Source organism: Astatotilapia calliptera, chromosome 16, assembly GCF_964374335.1.
Source record: "Astatotilapia calliptera chromosome 16, fAstCal68.1, whole genome shotgun sequence".
In the NCBI taxonomy this organism is placed as follows: Eukaryota; Metazoa; Chordata; class Actinopteri; order Cichliformes; family Cichlidae; genus Astatotilapia; species Astatotilapia calliptera.
Window position 1 is genome coordinate 1,811,904 of NC_137437.1, and position 20,891 is coordinate 1,832,794.

Here is a 20,891-nt window from a genome sequence, read left to right on the forward strand (position 1 = left end):
GTAGCCCGAGAACATCATGGTCAACCTCCATTCTCCCATGCCCAGTATTAAGTTAATCGATTTTGGCGATGCTGTCCAGTTGTCTGCCCACCGCCGATACGTCCACCTCTTGCTCGGGAATCCAGAGTTCGCTGCGCCTGAGCTGATCCGTGGCGCTCCAGTCTCTGTGGCCACAGACATGTGGAGCTTGGGTGTTCTGGCTTATGTCATGCTTAGTGGCGTTTCTCCGTTTCTGGACGAGTCACCGGAGGAAACCTGCATCAACATCTGCCGCCTAGACTTCTGCTTCCCAGATGAATACTTCTGCAATGTGAGCCAGGTGGCGAGGGATTTTGTGTCATCATTACTGCAGCAGGATCCCAGGAAGCGGCCGAGTGCTACTTCCTGTCTCCAACATCTGTGGGTGGGTCGTGGAGGTGGGGAGTACTCCAAGACACCACTGGACACGGCACGGTTGGCCACATTTATCGATCGAAGGAGACAACTGCACGACGTTCGGCCCATTATGAACGTGAAAGGGCTGGTGAGCAGCGGCATGGGAAACACACTGTGACGGGATCTGAACTCCCACAGGAGCGTTTGATTGTCTGTCTGTCAGTGTGTGCGTGGGACAGATGTTTGGTGCTGAATCCTTCCTGTGGTGCAAAATGGAAACTCTTGCTACTGCAGGACCACGATCAGTCCCCTGTAGACCAAAACCTTAACCCCAGAATATTTATTTATTCTATTACCTTGTTATTTGTTCATTTACCGATTTCAGCAATGACACATGAAGCGGGTCAGGTAAACTGCCAAAACACCACAAGAACCCAAAGAAGTCAGCTGGACTAAGGTGGAACTGGATGTGTTGGCTCCAGTTTACCGTCATGTAACTAACTGTTGGGACTTTGCAGAGGCCTCTCGCTGAGCTGAGGACTCGTGCAGTTGATCTCAGGCTCTGGGGCAGTGCTGCCTGTCGCTTAATAGAGGGTCCTGCACAAAGTGCTGTTTGAACTGCAGGTAGTTGGACAGTTGCAGGAACACCGTGATGAGCCTGTTTCTAGTATATTTGTAATCATTTCCTTTCAAGGACAGTGTCAGCACAGTGTCCTAAAAATTATATTTGCATATCGATAAACTTCAGCTACACTTTTGAAGGGAAATATATTTCCCCACAGTTTACTCGAATATGCTGGTATTCAAAATATCTTCTTCCTCTTCTCCAGTTTCTTTGTCACTTTTCTTTCCCCTGTTTTTACTCCTTTCAGGCAACAGATTACTACAGAGGTGGGAAATAACAAATACTCTGTTACAGTACTTAAGTAGGATTTTCAGGTATCTGTATTTACTCCCTACATTTTCATAAAAGGCTCATTACTTTAGCTTTGACACATTTAAGGGGTAATATTATTATCATTTCACATCACTGCAGGCCCTCTGGAACAGATTTGAACCTAAATGTTGAGGACAGTAACATCGACGACAATCCTGTTACGACAAGAGGCAAAAACATATCAGTTATACATCACACATACATTAATAGCTCTACTCGGGGGGGTAAAGTGGACCGCAACAAAAAACATTTTTGGTGTAGATACCATGAGCTGCGATGCACTTCAGCATGTAGCTAGCACTACAGAAGAGGAAGTAACGATGTTTTAACTGGCAGATCATTTTAAATGTACCTTTAAACAACTCAACAAATATAAACACACAAAGTGTTTGTGTGCAGTGTGGACAGCAAGTACAGCTGCTTTGTTTCCCAGGGAGAGAAATGAATGCGTTCACTGAGAGATGGAGAAATGTGAAAAAACTAGATTGGAAATTACATTTAAATGTAGTTTTGAGTTTTTGGATCCAGCCGTTTGTTTTCTCACACATCTGCAAAACAAATCAAAGGATTCTGACTTTGTGTGCATGAAAGAGCAGCTTAGTGCTGAGTCGGTTCATCTACAGCACTGTGCTTAAGTTTAAAGTAGTGCACGATGTTTGCCTGCTGCAGAGAACCTGTTGCGTTCATGCTCACTGTTACATCGGCTGATGCTGGTTGGACTCCCTCACTGACTTCCATCTTTGTGCTACAGAGGGAGCCTTGTGAGTCTGTGTAATCTCTGCTTACATCTTGTTAATTCAGTTGGTTAAATTCACAAAGAGCGGTACATTTTAGAGCAGCAGCAACACAAGTCAGTCGATCACAGCCTGTAGACAAAATGTACACAATCAAAATGAATGGAGCTGATGTTGGTTTCCCCACACTCCAGCCGTACAACTGATCTGAGAGTTTCACACCTGCCAAATCCCACTTTAATCCCCGACTATGTTCTTGTACTATTTAGGTGTTTCAGCAGTCACGAGGCTCAGTTTACATTTCTGTGCATTTTCACTTTTACTTGAGTTAAGAAGTTTAATCAGCAGTTTTCAACACGAGTGTCCATCGTTCTCCTAAAGTGACGACTGTCTGTGGTTTTGCCACCTCTGCATATTTGATGACACAGTATTTGTGACTCACTCAAGCTAGAAACTGATAAAGTGTTACCGAAGCATCTGTAAGGATCTAAAACTTTAAGTATGGACGATGTTTCTTTGTTTTTCTAACATGACTTCATCACACATGCATCAGTATGTTGTGTGATGCTGTTACTTACATGGAAAAGTCTCTCCGCAAAGAAAAACGATGCGTAGAATTATAATTTATGGAGAAACTGTTACCTGTAGCTGTCGTATAGGCCACATGAATAAGGACTGCACTTTTCTATGATCTACCTTTAATTTATTAAATGTTTATTTATTTCAGGACTGAACTAAGGGTGGTGTAATATTTGCTCTGGGGACCTAGAGCAGTCCGTTTACTCGACACATGGAGTTCAGAGGATGCCTAAACCTACTGAACTAAACGAGTGTGACTGTACAGCCGTGTAGCAGCAGACTCTGACTGAACTGTAGTGAATGTGCTGGACTGTCCTGAACCACAATAAACGGAGTTAAAATGCAAACATGTTGGCATTACTTCAAGGAAGATCAAACAGCGTCTGGATCGCCGCCTTCTGTGGTACATATGGACGACTACCGGACGTTAGCAGGATGCACCATGGACACAGTTTGCATCAGTGTTTACAGATTCTTTGTCCAAAAAGTAGGTAGTTTACAGACTAGTAAATACAAATCAGGAAAGACCTGCATGTAAATCACCAGTAATGGTTTAGAAATCAGGTTACAAAACTGTCTGTTTCTGTAAGTAAAGCCTGTGACATTTGGTGTGAAGGTGGGAAACTCCACCCTGAAGTCTGTTTTGTTGTATGTTTGTTTACCAGTCACTGTGGTGAATAACTGTAGTGGTTGGATCTCATTCATTCAGCTTGTAAATGTGCTCGTGCGGCTGTAGACCCTTTGGATGAAGTGGCCGCTGTTCCTGGGAGGCAGACGTTTACTGATGAATGTACTTTCTTGTGGAATGTGCTCTGTTGTCTGCTTTCACCCACTCGCCACACTCCCCGTTTTTCATCCTCAATCTTCCTCTAAGCATTTAGTGTCAAACAACAGCAAAGCTCATGTTCATGCTTGGATACTAAATGGTCCACAGGAAGGGAATTCGTCTTTAGAAGCAACTTTCATATCGGACGTCTGGTAAAATATTACCAAGTGTCTGTCACTGCAGCTGCAATCGATTCAGGTGTGTCCGAGTGCTGTTTTTCTTTTTTTACCACTCTCTCTTTCTAGTAGAGATTCTTGCTGTCTTATTGTGGACTTGTTGGTCTTGTTCATTATTTGAACTAAAAATAGCAGACTTCCCCAGTTTTTTCGACCTCTCATGCAAAATAAATCAATCAATAAAGAAAACCGTTTCAAGCTGTGTCTTTAGGAAAGGTGCTCGATGAGGTCACACAGACCGACTGGTCACTCGGGAAAATGAGTGTGGCCGACACTCATTTTCCCGAGCGGCTGTTAGAGATGGCTGGCAGTTATTAAAGTTGGTCGCCACAGTCACCAGGTATTCCAGGTATTCCAGGTTTCCCAGGTATTCCAGGTATTCCAAATACAGCAGGCAACAATTCCGTAACCAAAATAAATGAATCCCACCTAAAAACCTTCGGATAGAAGACAGGTGGCCGCAGAAATACAAACAAGTTTAAAGCACTTTGAGGCAACTGCTGTTGTGATGAGGTGCTGCATAAATAAAACTGGATTCAGTTGACTTCATGACTGAGCCGGTGATGGTGAAGGTAAGAATAAACTAGCTGATGTTGCTCACCTGTTTCATGCCTGCTCTACGTATCCCAGCGTTGTTGTTAACATATGTCCAGTCCTGTACCCTCAGAACAGCGTTGTGTGCAATAATTGCAAAGATGAGATGATGGTGTAAAATAACTCGTGGCTGCACTGACATGTATGTACTGCTGTTCTAGTCTCGGTGACTTACTGGCTCTTTTTAAACCAACTCACATTTACCCATACTGTCTGTTAGTACTTACAAAGTTATTAACTAAGTTTGATAAATAATACAGTTTAATTAATTAAAAAAAGAAATGTAAACTCACCTAACCGTGGTGGAGGGGTGTGTGTGTTGTTTGGGTCCTTGATAGACTCTAGCAGGCAAACTGGTCCATGGTGAGAGGCCAGACACCCATACGGAGGGCAAAAAGTCAGGGGCCAAATGCCCAGGTTCACTGTGGCCCCACCCTGAAGGCAGGCATGAGGAGGGACTGGACCTCAGCCCATGCATGTGGGAGTAGTTTTGTCAGGCTTTTGACCGAGACTGCTTCAGGTCTGCTTCAAACTGATTCTGCCAAACTGTCAGGCGACTCGGGAGAGAAAGCCGTGCTCTACGCACACTTCTGACCTCAAAATTATCTCTAGTTTTTGCAGAGGATGTGATTCTGCTGGCTTCATTAGGCGGTGGCGTCCAGCTTGCACTGGAATGGTTCACAACCGAGTGTGAAGCAGTGAGAATGAATTTCACCTTCAAGCCTGAGGCCATGACTCTCAGCTGGTGCAGTGTCCATACTGGGTCACAGTTGCTAAACTGAGTTACTTAAACTGAGTTTAAGTATTTCCTGGTCTTTTTCATGAGTGAGGAGAGGAGAAGTGGGATGTTGGGACCGTGTCTGTAGTGATGCGAGGCGGGTCCAGATAGAGCTGAGCATTAAACCTGGGTGAGGCGTGTTTCAACCTAAGGAAGCCCCGGGGTAGACCCGTGCTGGAGAGATCATATCTGTGACCTGAGCAGAGGGAGGTCTGAGCTACACAGGCTACTGCACCCATGATTTGGCCCAAGATGGATGGATAGGTGTGTGTTTTGATTGACCAGAATCTGGGTTTAGGTCTTGCACATTTATAAACGGATCATTGGGAGAATAAAATAGCCAGAAGGCAAAAGGACAGATCAGGAACTCGTTAGGGTTATAAGTGCAATGTGCAAATGTTGGAACACTGTGCAAAATATGGAATCTGAACTGAATGCAATGATCTGTAAATCTTATGATCCAACGTCTCCTTCAAAATGGAGAATAAAAATGATATCCAATGATTAAACTGAGAAACTGTAGCAGTTTAAGGAAAAACTTAGGTCATTTTTAATTTGGTGGCACCAACATGTGTCAGAAAAGTTCAGACAGGTTCATGTTTACCGCTGTATGGCGTCCCCTCTTCTTTTAACAACGATCCATAAACGTCAGGGACCTGAGGAGACGAGCTGCTGGACTAGTGGAAGAGCAATGCTGTCTCACTCCTGGCTAATATAGGATTCTAGTTGCGTAACAGTCCTGGATCTTCTCTCTCTTACTTTTAAATTCACGATGTGGCAAATTAGTCTTCATTTGGTTAAAGGCCCCTTCTACAACAAATCCATGCTGTTGTAACAAATGCAGCATGCAGTTCAGCATGATCTTGGTTAAAGATTCACTGGAAAAGATATTGCCTGTATGGGAGCTTATGCTGGCCTTAAACCTGCACATACCTTTCAGCACTGATGGTGGCTTTCCAGATGTGCAAGCAGCCAGTTCCAGGTACGTTTGCACCTCTATGTCATCAGAGAGACAAGCTCTAAAACTGAGTGCTGGTAACAGGCAGCGAAGCTCCAGCACCTCATTGTTTTGGAGAACATGGTGTCCATATTTTTTCTGAAAACAATAAAATCAGATTTTAAATGGCTTTGGTCCAGGAATGACTGGTGTTTGTGGATTTAACCTGTGTTTGTGGGTGACAGAGGAAGCTATGTTCACACGTTTCTGGAAGTATTCCTGAGCCCATGCAGTGAATCGTGTGTCTGAGGGTCCAGACTCTGAGAATAATCTAAAAACAATAATGTATTGTAAATGATGAGTTATTCTTTTTAAATTTACACTGAGGAACATTAAATTTACTTAGTCTTCATGTAGTCGAGCACTCAGGGTGTTCTGAAGCCTAACCTGGCCTTAAAAACGTGATATGTTAGAAATTCTATATTTGAGCTCAGTGAGGTGTTTGTTTCGTGTTCCACGTGTTCAGTGATTCCTGTAAAGACGACCATTCTCTGCCGTGCCTGGACGGTTTGAAGTAAAAACCACAAACCCAGTATTTCATCATCTGTGTGGACTCAAATTGATACTCAGTTCACAGCCTGTAAACTTTATAATATAAACATATGTAAATATATAAATGAGACATATATTGAAAACATGACTGAATTTATCACTAACTAGACAATAATTAGCTGGCTTAGCATAGTTATTGCTAATGATTGTATTGAGTTATGAGTTCTGGCTAGCTTCCACAGCAAGCCTTTGGTCTTGTCTCTCGCCTCTCACCCACAGCCTCTCCACTGTCGCCAAATAGCTCGCTCATATGGGGTCGTCTGATTGTTGGGGTTTCTCTCTGTTACTGTGGAGAGCACCTTGATGTGACTACTGTTGAGATTTAACTCTTTATAAGTAAAATAAAATTGAATCAAAGTAAAAAACACACACATATAATTCTTTAACCAAAGGGGTGATTGAAAAGTCACTGATCTGGAAGTGCACCAACAGTCAACGGGTTCTTCAACCTTTCCAACTGTACCTGATGTGTACAGTAGCTCGGTGGTTTGTTGACATCAGTGCTCTCTCTTGATGAGGAGAAAAATAAACCAAATTTGAACTGAAACGCTGCCAGTGAATCAAAATGTTTCCAGACTGCTGTGAATCATTAATCAGATCCATCCCAGCACCACTGGGATAATGGAAAAGGGAATTATGTGTGGACAGCTGCACTAACAATGAGCCCCAGAGCCAAACTCTGGGGCTCATGCAGTCCTATGAAGCCTCTGTTATAACTGACCGGTCCGTGCTGTATCCTGAGAGTGTTCATCAGAATCAGTGCTGATGCTTTCACTGTGGGAAGCAGCATATCTGAGTATAAAGTGCCTCTTCTTACTTCATCCTGCCTGCTGGTTTGTTACTCTTTACAAAGAAACAACCTGCTTATTTGTATGTTGGCCACTGATAAATTGTATATAATAAAAGTTTCAATTTATGGTTATATATAGTATATATCATATACTTGTCAGTCCAGCTGCGATAATGCTTTGTAAGACCAAGACTATTTCCATTATTTTGAATGATATCTGCTTTACATTGTACAGTGCCTCATAATTCAATATTAAAGGTCTGGCAGCATGTTGGCACGATGGTTAGCACTGTTGCCTCACAGCAAGAAGGTCCTGAGTTCAATTCCACCATCAGGCCGGGGTCTTTCTGTGTGGAGTTTGCATGTTCTCCCCGTGTTTGCGTGGGTTCTCTCTGGGTACTCCGGCTTCCTCCCACCGTCCAAAGACATGCAGCTTGTGGGGATAGGTTAATTGGATAATCCAAATTGCCACTAGGTGTGAATGTGAGTGTGAATGGTTGTCTGTCCCTGTGTGTTGGCCCTGCGACAGACTGGCGACCTGTCCAGGGTGTACCCCGCCTCTCGCCCTATGACAGCTGGGATAGGCTCCAGCGCCCCCCGCGACCCTGAAAAGGAGAAGTGGAAGCGAATGGATGGAGGTCTGGACACACAGTGGACAGTTCGTGCATAGAGACAGACAACCATCCATTCTTCACCAATTATCAAACATCTCTTTGAGCAGTGGGAGGAAGCGCCTCGCAGTACCCAGAAGCACCTGCTGTTGGCACAAATGTTGACCTAACTTTGTATGCTCTGTAACCTCCAACAGCAGTCAGATTGTCACAGTTTTCACGACAAATGCAATTAGAAAAAAAAAGAAACAGGACAACAGAAGTACGGAAAGATCCCAAGAGTGAGTTTGTTAGCGCTCAGAGAGACTTCACACACACATACACACCCACAATGTCACAGGTTAAAGCAGAATGCTGAATGAGCTGGACCTCTGTGTAACTTATCATCCCGGTGGCGCCAGTGTCCGGCAGCCTCGCCTCTGTCAGTGCGCCCCAGGGTGGCTGTGGCTACAATGTAGCTGCTATCGCCAGTGTGTGAATGGGTGGATGACTGGATATGTAAAGCGCTTTGGGGTCCTTAGGGACTAGTAAAGCGCTATATAAATACAGGCCATTTTTTACCATTTATCATCTTGCTGCTGAAGAAATTAATTTTATACTGCAGGTAAATCAATGGCATGGTAAACAGAAAAGGAAAATATGGAGTTATAAATATTTGTGGACCCAATTTTCTTCTGTAACTTCATTTTGCATTTCAGGTGCAGCCCGATAAATAAAATACATGTCTTTAATTGACTTCTATACCCCAAGCTGGGCATAAAGCAATGATCATTTTGTTCAATAAACATTTATTTATGTAGCACCAAATCAAAATAACAGTCGCCTCAATGTGCTTTATATTGTAAGGTAAAGACTCTGCAATAACACAGAGAAAACGCCAAGAATCAGATGACCCCCTGTAAGCAAGCGCTTTGGTGACAGTGGGAAGGAAAAAGAAGACAGAACCAGCATTAGGGAGCGGTACCATCTGCTGCCACTGGTTGGACATGAGAGGAGGAAAGCAGGCACGCTGTGGAAGAGAGGTTATTGATAACTAATGATTAAATGCAGAGTGCTGCATGAACACACAGAGGGGGAAAAGCTGAAAGAAGAAACAGCCCCCAGCAGCCGACACCTACTGCAGCATAACTGAGCGAGGATTCAGGGTCACCTGATACATCCCTAACTATATGCTTAAAAGTCCTGGACCTGGGATATAGAGAATGTTTGGGGAGTGTGCTTGTGTGTACAGTGTCCATGTATGTCTATCCTTACGTCGGGTGAGTGCTGAGTGTTTGTATATGTGTGCATGAGGGTGGGAAGGCATGTTTGTGTCTGCGTGCGCCTGTTCGTCTGTATGTCAGGTCGGGTCTTAGACTCCACCTCTCTGGGAACATCTCAGGCCCTCCAAAGTGTGGAGGCCTATCTCCCCCCACCACACTGGCTGATGCCCTCAGGCGTTGGTGGTTCTTGGTGTCCGGGGCTGGGCGCTCAGGCATGTACTGGCTCACTCCCAGTGGCTGCTTGGTGGAGCCTGGTGCCGGTGGCTCGGTCAGGCCCCTTCTGGGGGGTGGGGGGCTTGGGCCTCTAGGCATGGTCAGACACTTCGAGATTTTGCTGGTCACCCACCTGTGCAAATCTCCCGTCCGGACGTCTGTAATGCTCAAAGTGTTGTATGGAATAAATAGGATTGTGCTGATTAAAGTGATTGTTGATTGAGCATTTACACAGCAAGTGTTGTTCTTCCTTCAGCCCAAAGATCAAAGAATTGGGCTATTTAGCAACTTGCAGTACCCTCTGGTATGCACCTAGTTGAACAGAGGTTCATCCTACAGCAAGATAATCAATCAATCAATCAATCAATCAATCAAAGCTTTATTCGTCACATGCAGGTTGCCCTGCAGTGAAATGGGACCCCCCCCCCGACCTTACACATATAGCATAAACATTACATGGGGATACAGATAATGACCCAAACCCAACTTAAATCTGTTGGGCATCTTTCTTGGCCTTCAGACAATAATTCTGATGGCTAAAGAACCAAACGAGACAGGCAAAAAAGGTACTGACTCTAGCCATGTGCAAAACTGGAGAAAAAGACAGTCAGAAAAGATGAGTGAAATTGTGGGACCTCAATCTGTAAAACTATTCCTATTTTGGGGGGTTGTCTCATTGTTGACCCTTTAGCGTGCCTGTTAATTTCAATAACAGTACAGCAGCTGATCAATGTCCCAGATGTTTTTAGCCGTGGTGCTATACTCATGAGTAGTATTCAGTTTTTGAGCGTAATATTTTAGTGGAATTATTAAGCAATAGATAAAACAACTTAACAGCAGCTTGCAGCTCTTTTACTTGTTGTCATTTTGTTTTTAAAACTCTAGATGGTAGCATGGTCACGATTTTGAAGTGTGGTCTACTTTCTTTCCCTGTCACTGACCCGTTATATCCTTAAGCTCTTCTAAGTGTCCAGCAGTTTCAGCCTCATCGTTGTTAACAATATTGAACTTGAAAAATGTAGGACTGCTTATCTGTATCTGCAGAATACATTTTACAGGAAATTGCATGATTTCTGTGAATAAGTATTTGGGATTATTGTTGTACAGCCAGACACTCTATATTTCTGAAGTTATAATAGCACACTAGCTTAAGCTACAGAAGCAGTTATACAAGATTAATGTATCCTCCTCTTGCATGATACAGAGCAGCACCTGTAAATAATGACATTCTTCTAATATTGTTGGTTTGGGGTTACTGCTATTGTTTAGCAGTAAATCATAATGAATTACCATTTGGTTTCACTCAATTTATTCACTTGTGAATCAAAAAGAAAAAATCAGCAATTCAGACGACAGCGAGCTGAGCTGGTGGAAAGAAGCGTTTCACTTTCAACAGCTGTGCACGAGACTTTTGTACCCTAGTTTTGGATTCTAGCTGACCACTACAAGGCAACATCCCACAGGTCCAGTTTGTCTTCAGCTACGTTTACTTTTAAAAAGCTGAACATTTGGTTCTTGGATGATAAGCTGGTGAAACACTGCCCTGTGCCATGAGGAAGCCACTGAAGGATTTTTTTCAAAGGGGGTTACTTGTTGTTGGTGTGTATGTGGAGGGTTGTCAGGAGGTCCCTCCTCTCGTCAGTCATGCTTAGCTGGTATTAGTGGGCTTTGTCATGAAGTTAACACACCACTGCAGTGGATGCCCCCCCCAAAGGACCCTAGGCCACACACACTAGAAAGTTAAGGACTAGACTCCACACACGTTGATGTGGATATATCCATCACTGTCTTTTATTTGATCTCTTCTCTTCTTTTTTCCCAGCGTGTCTGTCTGGACCCATTCCTTTTTTTTTCTTCCTCTCTCTCGTTTTTTAACAGCTTGATTCGTAGCACTTGGTGATGAATGAATATGAATGAGAACGTGTCTGGATTCCAGAATGAGGAGTGTGTTTGCTGGGTTTCCACTGTGAAGGTTAAAAGCATAAAAGCATCACAGAATGTTGTGGATTTACCCTGCAGGTATACACAATACTCACACAAACACACCTGCACACACACACACCAGGTTCCATACCCAGAGCATCAGTTGAACAGTATTATACTGTAGAAAGTAGTGTTGCTACAAAAATGGCACGCAAAAGGCAATTAACAATGCAAGAGATACAGACCGTCATCACATGTATAAATGTCGGTCTGTCCTACACAAACCTGCAAACAAAGTCACAGTGTCAGTGAGTCCAGTTTCCTTCAGCATCCAAAGGCTCAGAAACAAACTGTGACAGGAAGAGGTCTGCAGACAAAGACACGACTGAGTCAGAGGACAAGTTTCTGAGAGTTAACAGCTGTGTGATGGCGGCTCACGGGACAACAGCTTCAAGCAGCTTAATAGTGGTCGTAGTGAGCAAGTTTCAGCTGTGAAGAGAAAACTTCCAAACATGGAGGAGGAAGGGTGATGGTCTGGGGCTGTTTGCTGATCCAGGGTCGGTGACTGAACCAACACAGCTACCACAGCACCATGAAGCACCATGCGGGACCCTCTGGTATGCACCTAGTTGGTCGGGGGTTCATCCTGCAGCAAGATAATGACCCAAACCATCAGTCCAAGCTGTGCCACAACTACCTCAGGAACAAGAACAAGATGGTGAGCTTGCAAACATGGAGTGTCCAGCATAGCCTCCAGACTGAAACCCAGTAGTCCCTGCGCTGCACTGCTTCTGGCTCCAAAGGAGCTGCCCTGGAAGAGGTTGGGACCCTGAACTTTGACTCTGACAACAGAGAACAACCAATGAAGCTCTCCCCAGCAGAACACCTGAGGTGCCTTTAAGGGCATGAGTGCCTCTATTGAGGCAACAAAGGACATTTAATTAACTCCTGGTTCTCCAACATTGGTTCTCCAACATGTCCTTGAAAATAACAGTTTTGTTAAGTCCAAGAAACGTGAATTCCACACCGATACCATCTCCTTCCTCAGTCACGTAGTGGAGAAAGGACACATCAGCCCTTCTTGGGGTTTACCAGTTATTACTGCCAGTTTAATCAAAATGTCTGTAAAACTGTTCTACCTCTCAGTGCTCTGACTCCTCCCAAGCTGCCATTCATGTGGAACAATGCTGCTCGGTGCAGTTTGACACTGCACCGGTCCTCATTCAGCCCGACACTGCCCAACAGGTCATGGTTGAAGTGGATAATTCAGACTCCAGGGTCGTACAACAATATAAATAAACTCACTGAACTTTCATTCCTGAGTCCAGCCAGACAAACCTTGCCAAAGATCAGGGTTTGGGTCTTCAACCTCCTAGGACCTGGCGTCCACATATGTGGACATCACATTTTGGGTTGTCTAGACCTGATATCCACTTACAAGGATGTTACACTGCCACTGTTCAATCGAAATTTAAAACGAATGTCCTCATATGTGGATCTCATTTTTCTCAGAAGCAAAAATCAGGTAAAAAAAAAAAAAAAAAATCACGTAATTCTTTGTTTTTACATTCATCAGGTTCCAATCAGGCCAAATATCAAAGAGAAATTAAAAATGCCATGAAAGAGTTCAGCTCTTAGGAGGTTAAAGAACTGCACAGTACAGTTCTGCATCATACCAGCTTAATGAAAACAAGCTGTATTGGAGTTCGTCTTGTAATCGGAAGGTTGCTGGTTCGAGCCCTGGCTCAGACAGTCTCGGTCGTTGTGTCCTTGGGCAAGACACTTCACCTACCACCTACCGCCAGAGGGGCTGATGGCGCGATATGGCAGCCTCACTTCTGTCAGTCTGTAGCTGCCTCCACCAGTGTGTAAATGAATAGTGGAATTGTAAATCGCTTTAAGAGCCTCGAAAAGCGCTATATAAATGCAATATATACTGTATATATATATTATCGTTTTGGACTGAAACTGAACGTTAGCTTCCTGTTATACAGCTGAGCATATTTGCAGGAGGAAAGCAGAATCATAGCAGAAAAATCCATTCTGAGCAATAATCTGTGATGTGTACAAAATCCATTATGGTCTCTAACAATGCAGTTTCAGTAGCAGTGATGATTTGAAGACAAAACTATAAAGTCAAGAACAAATGTGAGTGAAATGGCAATGAAAGTAAAACAGGATTAGAGCTGACAGAAAGAGAGGGATGGAGAGATTAACATGGAAAGCTGATTAAAGGATATGCAGTGACACATGATGACAGCTCGTCACAAGTAAAGAAACAGATATCCAGTTTTCCATCAGATGGAGTGTGTCTGTTCAAAAGATTAGAAAGGCTGACACTCACAAACATTAAAACACATCATTAGAGAAGGAGCAAAACTATAAGTCAGCCTTTCATGACTTTCATTATTAAATTGTGATTTCTATCGTAGAGCTAGACAGCCTTTGTTCTGTAAGCAATATTTTATAATACAGGGTAAGTTTTGTCAGAGCACTGTGGGCAGTTCAGACAAATGAGAGGCAGCTGACCCCCCCACACACACACACACACGAGCGTGCACACACAACTCCGTTCAGCTATCTTAGTGAGGGCCTTCACTGACATAATGGTTTCCCTGACCCTGACCCTAAACCTAACCATAAGTAACCCTGACACTAAAACCACATTTTGAGCCTCAAAAAGGCTTCAAACTTGAGGACCGTGAGTGTGTCCTCACAAGTGACTGTTGGTTCTCACAAGTATAGTAGAATGCAGATTCCGGTCCTCACAAAGATAGCTAGACAGGAACACACACACACACACACACACACACACAAAGAAGAAAATTGATGTGGTCTTGAGGACTGAGACTCAAGTGGGGCACTATATTTATGCAGAGGAGACCTGCATTGTTACATAATAACACACACTGGGCGGCAGGTATTTATTAAAGCTGATATTTGTTATAGTAGGTCACTTAAATACTACATGATGTTCAACGAAGTCTAGAGTTTGGTTAACAGTGGAGTTTAACGGATTTACAACAACTTCCACTTCATCCATCCTCTAATCTTTATCAGGGTTGCTGGGGCCAGATGTGATAGGGTCAGAGACAGGGTAGACCATGGACAGATCACCAGTCTATCACAGGGTTAGGGTAACACAAAGAAACAAACAACCATTTACATTAACAGGTCATTTAGAATCACCAGTTAACCTAGAAAAACCCGTAAACTGTGGGAGGAAACCAGAGTGCCCTGAAAGGAATTAAACCAGTACCTTCTTGCTGTGAGGCAACAGTGCTAACCACTGCACCACTGAGCACCACCACAGAATTCACGAAAGTAGGAAAGCTACGATTACCAGGCTTGACGCAGATTTATCTTTACTTTTTTGTCCTTGACAGGTTAAACCACAATAAAGAGCAACAGCGTACACGTGGTGTGTGTAGTTATAACTCCAGTGGTTTTCCTGTGGTTTGAAATCTCGTGTGGTCTTGTGAATTTTGTGAGTCCAGGAAACTAAGCACTCTTACTAGATTGTATGATGTCATCTCAACAAGAACAAATTTCCTGCAGATCCTACGTGATGTAATTACGTTCACCATAGAAACATCAAATTATTTTGTACAAATTACAAGTTAGACTTTTGTAACTGTAACAACCGCCCACTTTTCTTTGTTCTATTATCCTGCACTGCATTTACAGGTTTGTCCAAGTCTAACCTTAAAAAGAGGACAGAACTCATACACAGTCTGCTTTTTTCTGCTGAAAAAAATCTAAATGAGGCGAGAAATAAACTCTGTGACGTCTGCAGTCTCTGAGGAGAGATATTTCTACCTGTGACCGAGGTTTCTATGAAATATTGAAGTTAGCCCTCCAAAGATAGCAGTGAATGGCATTAAAGCAGAGTGGTGGTTCTGCAAAAGCCTAAAGAGACACTCAGCAGTTTGGAGAGGCCAGCCATAATCATATAATCTTTAAGACCTCATAGTACCATATCACCCCAAAGGAGTGCTTTGCTCTCAGAATGCTGGCTTCGTTCTTGTTACTATTTCAAAGTTGAGTGATTATTAAAGTTAACTCAGAAAAATAAACTGGAGAATAACAGTATTGATAATCATCGATTTTACTGAAAGTAGATCTAAAGTTAGCAGTACATAAGATCACATCTGTGAGATAGTCATCAATAATCTTTTCTCTAATGTTTAAAATGTTATTTTTGTAGAAAGTTATGAAGTCATTACTAGTTATGATTAGAGCAATGCTTGGTTCAAAAGAGCTCTGGCTTTTTGTCAGCCTGGCTACAGCACTGAAGAGAAAACTGGAGTTGTTCTTATTTTATTCAATCAGTGATCAATAGTAAGATGTTTTCACACAGATTTGATCTTTTTTCTTTTTCCTGGCTAAACACAGAACTTCTAAATCTGTGAGTTGCCATTTCCTCTCCATCTTACAGGTAATCTGCTTTAAGGTGTGCATTTGAGAGTTACAGGAAGTCAAGTACTTCTAATTTGAGAGTTCTTATTAGGAGGAGCCACAGTAGCTGTATCGTGGGTGTAGCCTCTGTGGGAGTACACTTTAGGGTGCTGTTCTGCACTGTGTTGGCACTAAAGAAGACAACAATAGAGGAATTAGACCCTTAAACTTACAGTACTTAATAATAATCATAATAATGTATACTTTATTGGGGAATCTTCTCTTGCTCTCCATTTAACCCATTCACTCAGTGGACAGCTGTGTGTAGGGACAGTACCTTGCTCGTAGGTATCTCAAGCTAACTGTTCAGGGAAATCAAACCACCGACCTTCCGATCATGGGGCCACCATTCTACCTATAGAGGTATCCCTACTTAACAGCACTTTCATAAAAGTGCTACCTTACTATCCCACTGCTGTGCAGTCCATTATTGTAACTTTGAATATTATTAAATAATGATTAGACAAAAGTGTCTCTGTGCCATCTGTCAGAACAAGATCTAGAGTTTGATTAACGTTGTGTGCAGTGTTGGTAAAGTTACTGAAAAAGTAAGCAGTAAGTAATTACTGTTACTTCCCCAAAAAAGTAATCCTGTTACTTTACTGATTACTTATTTCAAAAGTAATTAATTACTTAGTTACTTTTTAAAAACATGATTTACAACCTGAAGAGGTGATAAAGCGATAGATCTTTCAGCCCAATTCTACTTTTTCTGCATAATCCATCATACAAAATGTAATCAAATGGAAAAGTCTTTTTAAAACTTGTTTTATTAGTTTTAATCATTTAACTCTATGAAAACATAAATTAAATTATATGCAGCATTCTCTGACTGGAAGAAATTTGTTTAACATTTAAACCTATTTTCTGCACATTCCAGCACATATAATGAAATAGTTTTTGTGTTTACACTCAGTCTTTCAAATAGATGCAAGTAAAACAGCAGAAAATAAATAAAATCAAAGACTAGTGGTCCTGTTGCTCTATTTTCACCTGTACAGCAGGAGTCATTTTGTCATTTTGAGTCATTTTGCTTTTGTCGGCCCCTCGGACCCTCCAGCGAAGACAGACGGAAGGCTGAAGCGGTCCCCCGGACCCTCCAGCGAAGACGGACGGAGGGCCAGACGGCCCCTCGGACCCTCCAGCGAAGACGGACGAAGGCTGAAGCGGTCCCTCGGACCCTCCAGCGGAGACAGACGGAATGCTGAAGCGGTCCCCCGGACCCTCCAGCGGAGACAGACGAAGGCTGAAGCGGTCCCCCGGACCCTCCAGCGGAGACAGACGAAGGCTGAAGCGGTCCCCCGGACCCTCCAGCGAATGGACGAGCCCCCATTTATGTTACGTTCTAAGTCTAGGCGTGTCCTGAACGCAACAAAACATTGGCCCACCACACTACTGGGGGCTCGTCCGGGATCTAGCCGTATGATTCTCACTTTGGGGTGCGAGAGGTCCCGGGTTCAAATCCCGGACGAGCCCCCATTTTATGTTACGTTCTAAGTCTAGGCATGTCCTGAACGCAACAAATCATTGGCCCACCACACTCCACCCAAAACAAGAACCCAAACAATAGTATCTTTTAAAATGCTAAGCAGCCATTTATTTGCTTCAGCAGTGAGCAGTGCCAAAACTAACAAACAAAACTCCCTAATGGTCCCTACGCTTTCCTACCCAAAATGAAAACCAAACAAAAGACAATTCACTTACCTAACTTCCTAAACAAAAACAGGAGAAAACGTAATCAACAAAAATGGCTTCTCACGCCTACTAGGCTGCTGCAGTGAACAATATATACAAGGTGGAAAAAATACTCAATTGCTACTTTACAAATCTATTTACAAAACTAAGATTCCAACACCACAGTGATCACGACCCATGACAAACTGAAACACAGGGCTTAAATACATAGAGGGAGCAATCAGGGAATGGACAACAGGAGGGAAACACATCTGGGGCAAATCAGAACTGACAAGACAAGGAAGCGTAAACTGAACACACTGAGATAAGACAGACCTTCAAAGTAAAACAGGAAACTCATAACAGTCACGCCTAACACAAAACACTGACAACATTGGATCGTAACAAGTCATTTTGTCATTTTGAGTCATTTTGCTTTTGTCGTGTTGCTTCAGCATGACAGAGTACTCTACTGAAGCAACACTATAAACATGTAATCCTCCAGAAACTGTAAACCTGTTCATGACATAAATATACATTCACAACAATATCACTCATCAGCCGTTTTGTGGCTGCCATAATATGAAAGTACAATGATTACAGATCATTTAGAGATACATAGTTTTCCCTTTTTTCGTCTCTATTGCACCAACCTGTTCTCTCTCCCTATATCCCCTATTTCTACCCCCCCACCCCCACCCCCGGCAGTCCAGACAGTAACAGACTTGTGCCTTTATTAATTTATAGTAAAGTTGTTTAAAGTCTGCCAGAGGATTTCATACAGCTAAACTTAGTTCTAAAAGTAGCGCTGGTGTCATAAGACATTATGAGTGACCCGCTGTCTCCTGCTCTTTTCCTTTTTTGTCACTTATGTCTTAAGTCATCCAAAAGATTTGTGCTGATGTTTTGGATAGCACCAGCAAAAATGTTCAGGTTGTTTGTGGCTCATGCTGCAGAATTGAGCTTTTTGCTCCTTTAACACAAAATTAATTGGCTGCTGCTAATCTTTGTTTTTCTATTTTAATATTTGTGTATTCCCATTGAGACGCCATTGTGAAGTTTGAACATCTATTGAAGAATGACTGTGTCTAAGTGAAGTGAACAGTCACACAGTGCAAAGTCATGAGAAAATAAATTTACAAGTCTTTATCATTTGTCTTTTCTCTTGGCTTCCTGTTCTTTCCAGCAGTGGCGTGTGGTAAAATGCCCCACCTCCATCACACGTGTGAAAACATTGGACCATGTTCATACTCTGCAGTTTGTACTACTGGTCTTTCAGTCTTTTATATTTGATGGCAGCCTCCTCAGCACAGAGCTTGCTGAAGTCGACGTCGTCACTTTTCTGCATTCCTATCTCGTAATATTTTATCCCTTGTTTATTTTAGAATCATAACTTTAGCAAAAGAAGCAATGAAACACTATGAAAACACTTCTTTCCACATAAAACTATATTACTGGCAAATTGGATTAATAATCAAATATGAAAATAATTGTGCAGAAAAATCCTCTCTGTGTTATATTAAAGACTTTTAGGACTCGTTTTAAATAGTTAACTATTTCATTAAATAATAATTCATCTACAGTAATATGTTTGTAGTGGCTTTCCTGCAAGGACCACATATCATTGTTTTTGTTGTTGTTATCTTTTGAATAGCTCAGAAAAGCAAGTCTACATCTTTCATGAGAGTATAATAAAATAAATGAGAAATCAGCAGAACTACAGAGCTCGAGCACTGTGGGACATCGTTTATCTACAGTGGGATTAAAAATATTAATGAAAAATGAAGGTGGTGTGTTTTGAGAATAGCTGGCTAAACTTTGCCCATTTGGTCAACCAGCTGATTTCTCAGAGACACGAATCAGAAAGTACTGGCTGAGCACTTGTTCCACTTTCTTATTTTGTATTCCAGATTTCATGTCTCCATCATCAAGGCTGTCCTTGCTAATGGGCTCAAGCAGAAACACACTGCATTCCATCTTCTATATGTCACATATGTTTACCAAGACAGGGAGAACATATCTAGGGCTGGGCCGTATTATACCGTTCTCGGTAATACCGGTATAATGTTAGGCAACGATAAGAAAATGAAATATCGCAATAGAATATGGGTAAAACACGCATGCGCAGTGCCTTTGTTTTCATACGCACATGGCCGATCGTTGAGTGAAACGGATGAACCAGAATTGGTTTGTAAAAATGGTGCAACTTCAGTGATGTGGAACTGGTTTGGTGTTTGTCCATCAGATACACAACAAAGCACATTTTTTTGCAGAACATGCAAGCAGCCGTCGTTATTGCCATATTTGTCGGACTAAGGCGCTCGTAAATGTGGGAGTAATCTCGGTCCTAAACTCTGTCCTCTTCAGCTTGAAACGAGCACTGCAGCATCACTGAGAGTTAAAAACTGTCTAAATTCTTTCATCTTTAATAAAACGATCAGGGTTGCTGCTTTACCAGGTGTAACTATGAAGTTTAACTTCCAGGAATCCATGAAAACAGGATTTATTACATTTAACGGAGTTAGAAGTTAGCAGGAAGTTAGCGGAAGTTAGCTCGCTAGTTTCGCTAGTTACGTAAACATGATATAGCATGTTCTGACTGAGAGATTTCTGAAAAAATTCAAACGTACAGCTCTGCTATCACTTCCAACATAAATGAAGACAGGAAACTAAACAGCAGTGACGTTTGTAGGATTACTGAAGTTGGGCTAGCTGGTATATAATGATGTGCTACGTGATCACTAGCTACACAGCTATGTTAGCATAACATACACAGTGAAGCTGGAGGATGAACGCTAACACTTTCCCACTCTATAAAAGTTAACGTGAAGGTTCCTGATGGTTAGAGACAAATGCAATCGCATGGCAGGATGCTGTAAACGGACCAAACTTCAGTCAGGAGAACAACTGAGAAAATCCATCCACAACACGAGGTTAGTCATTAATGTACTGCAACAACATGGGAATAGAGCAGCTGTGATAGAATAATAATAATGGATTGGATTTATATAGCGCTTTTCAAGGAACCCAAAGCGCTTTACAATACCACTATTCATTCACTCTCACATTCATACACTGGTGGAGGCAGCTACAGTTGTAGCCACAGCTGCCCTGGGGCAGACTGACAGAAGCGAGGCTGCCATATCGCGCCATCGGCCCCTCTGGCCAACACCAGTAGGCAAGTAGGGTAAAGTGTCTTGCCCAAGGACACAACGACCAGGACAGAGGGCCCAGGGATCGAACCGGCGACCTTCCGGTTACAGATGCGATTCCCAACCCCCTGAGCCACGGTTGCCCAACAGAATACAGCAAGAATAATGAGTTGAATAAAGTTTGATTTATCTGACTGCTTTGTTTCGCTTAATGTGCCTTATAATCCCGTGCACCTTATGGTACGAAAAATACGTATTTG

At 42.6% G+C, this 20,891-nt stretch overlaps 1 protein-coding gene across 1 annotated transcript in view; it reads left to right on the forward strand.

The window, feature by feature from the left end:
- Positions 1 to 3,816, forward strand: part of kalrna (kalirin RhoGEF kinase a) — a 154,342-nt gene extending 150,526 nt beyond the window's left edge. Inside the window, exon 68 of the mRNA XM_026144911.2 lies at positions 5 to 3,816. Coding sequence (XP_026000696.1) covers positions 5 to 553 — 549 coding nt within the window. The 3' untranslated portion in view covers positions 554 to 3,816. The remainder of the gene's footprint in view (positions 1 to 4) is intronic.
- Positions 3,817 to 20,891: the final 17,075 nt, after the last annotated feature.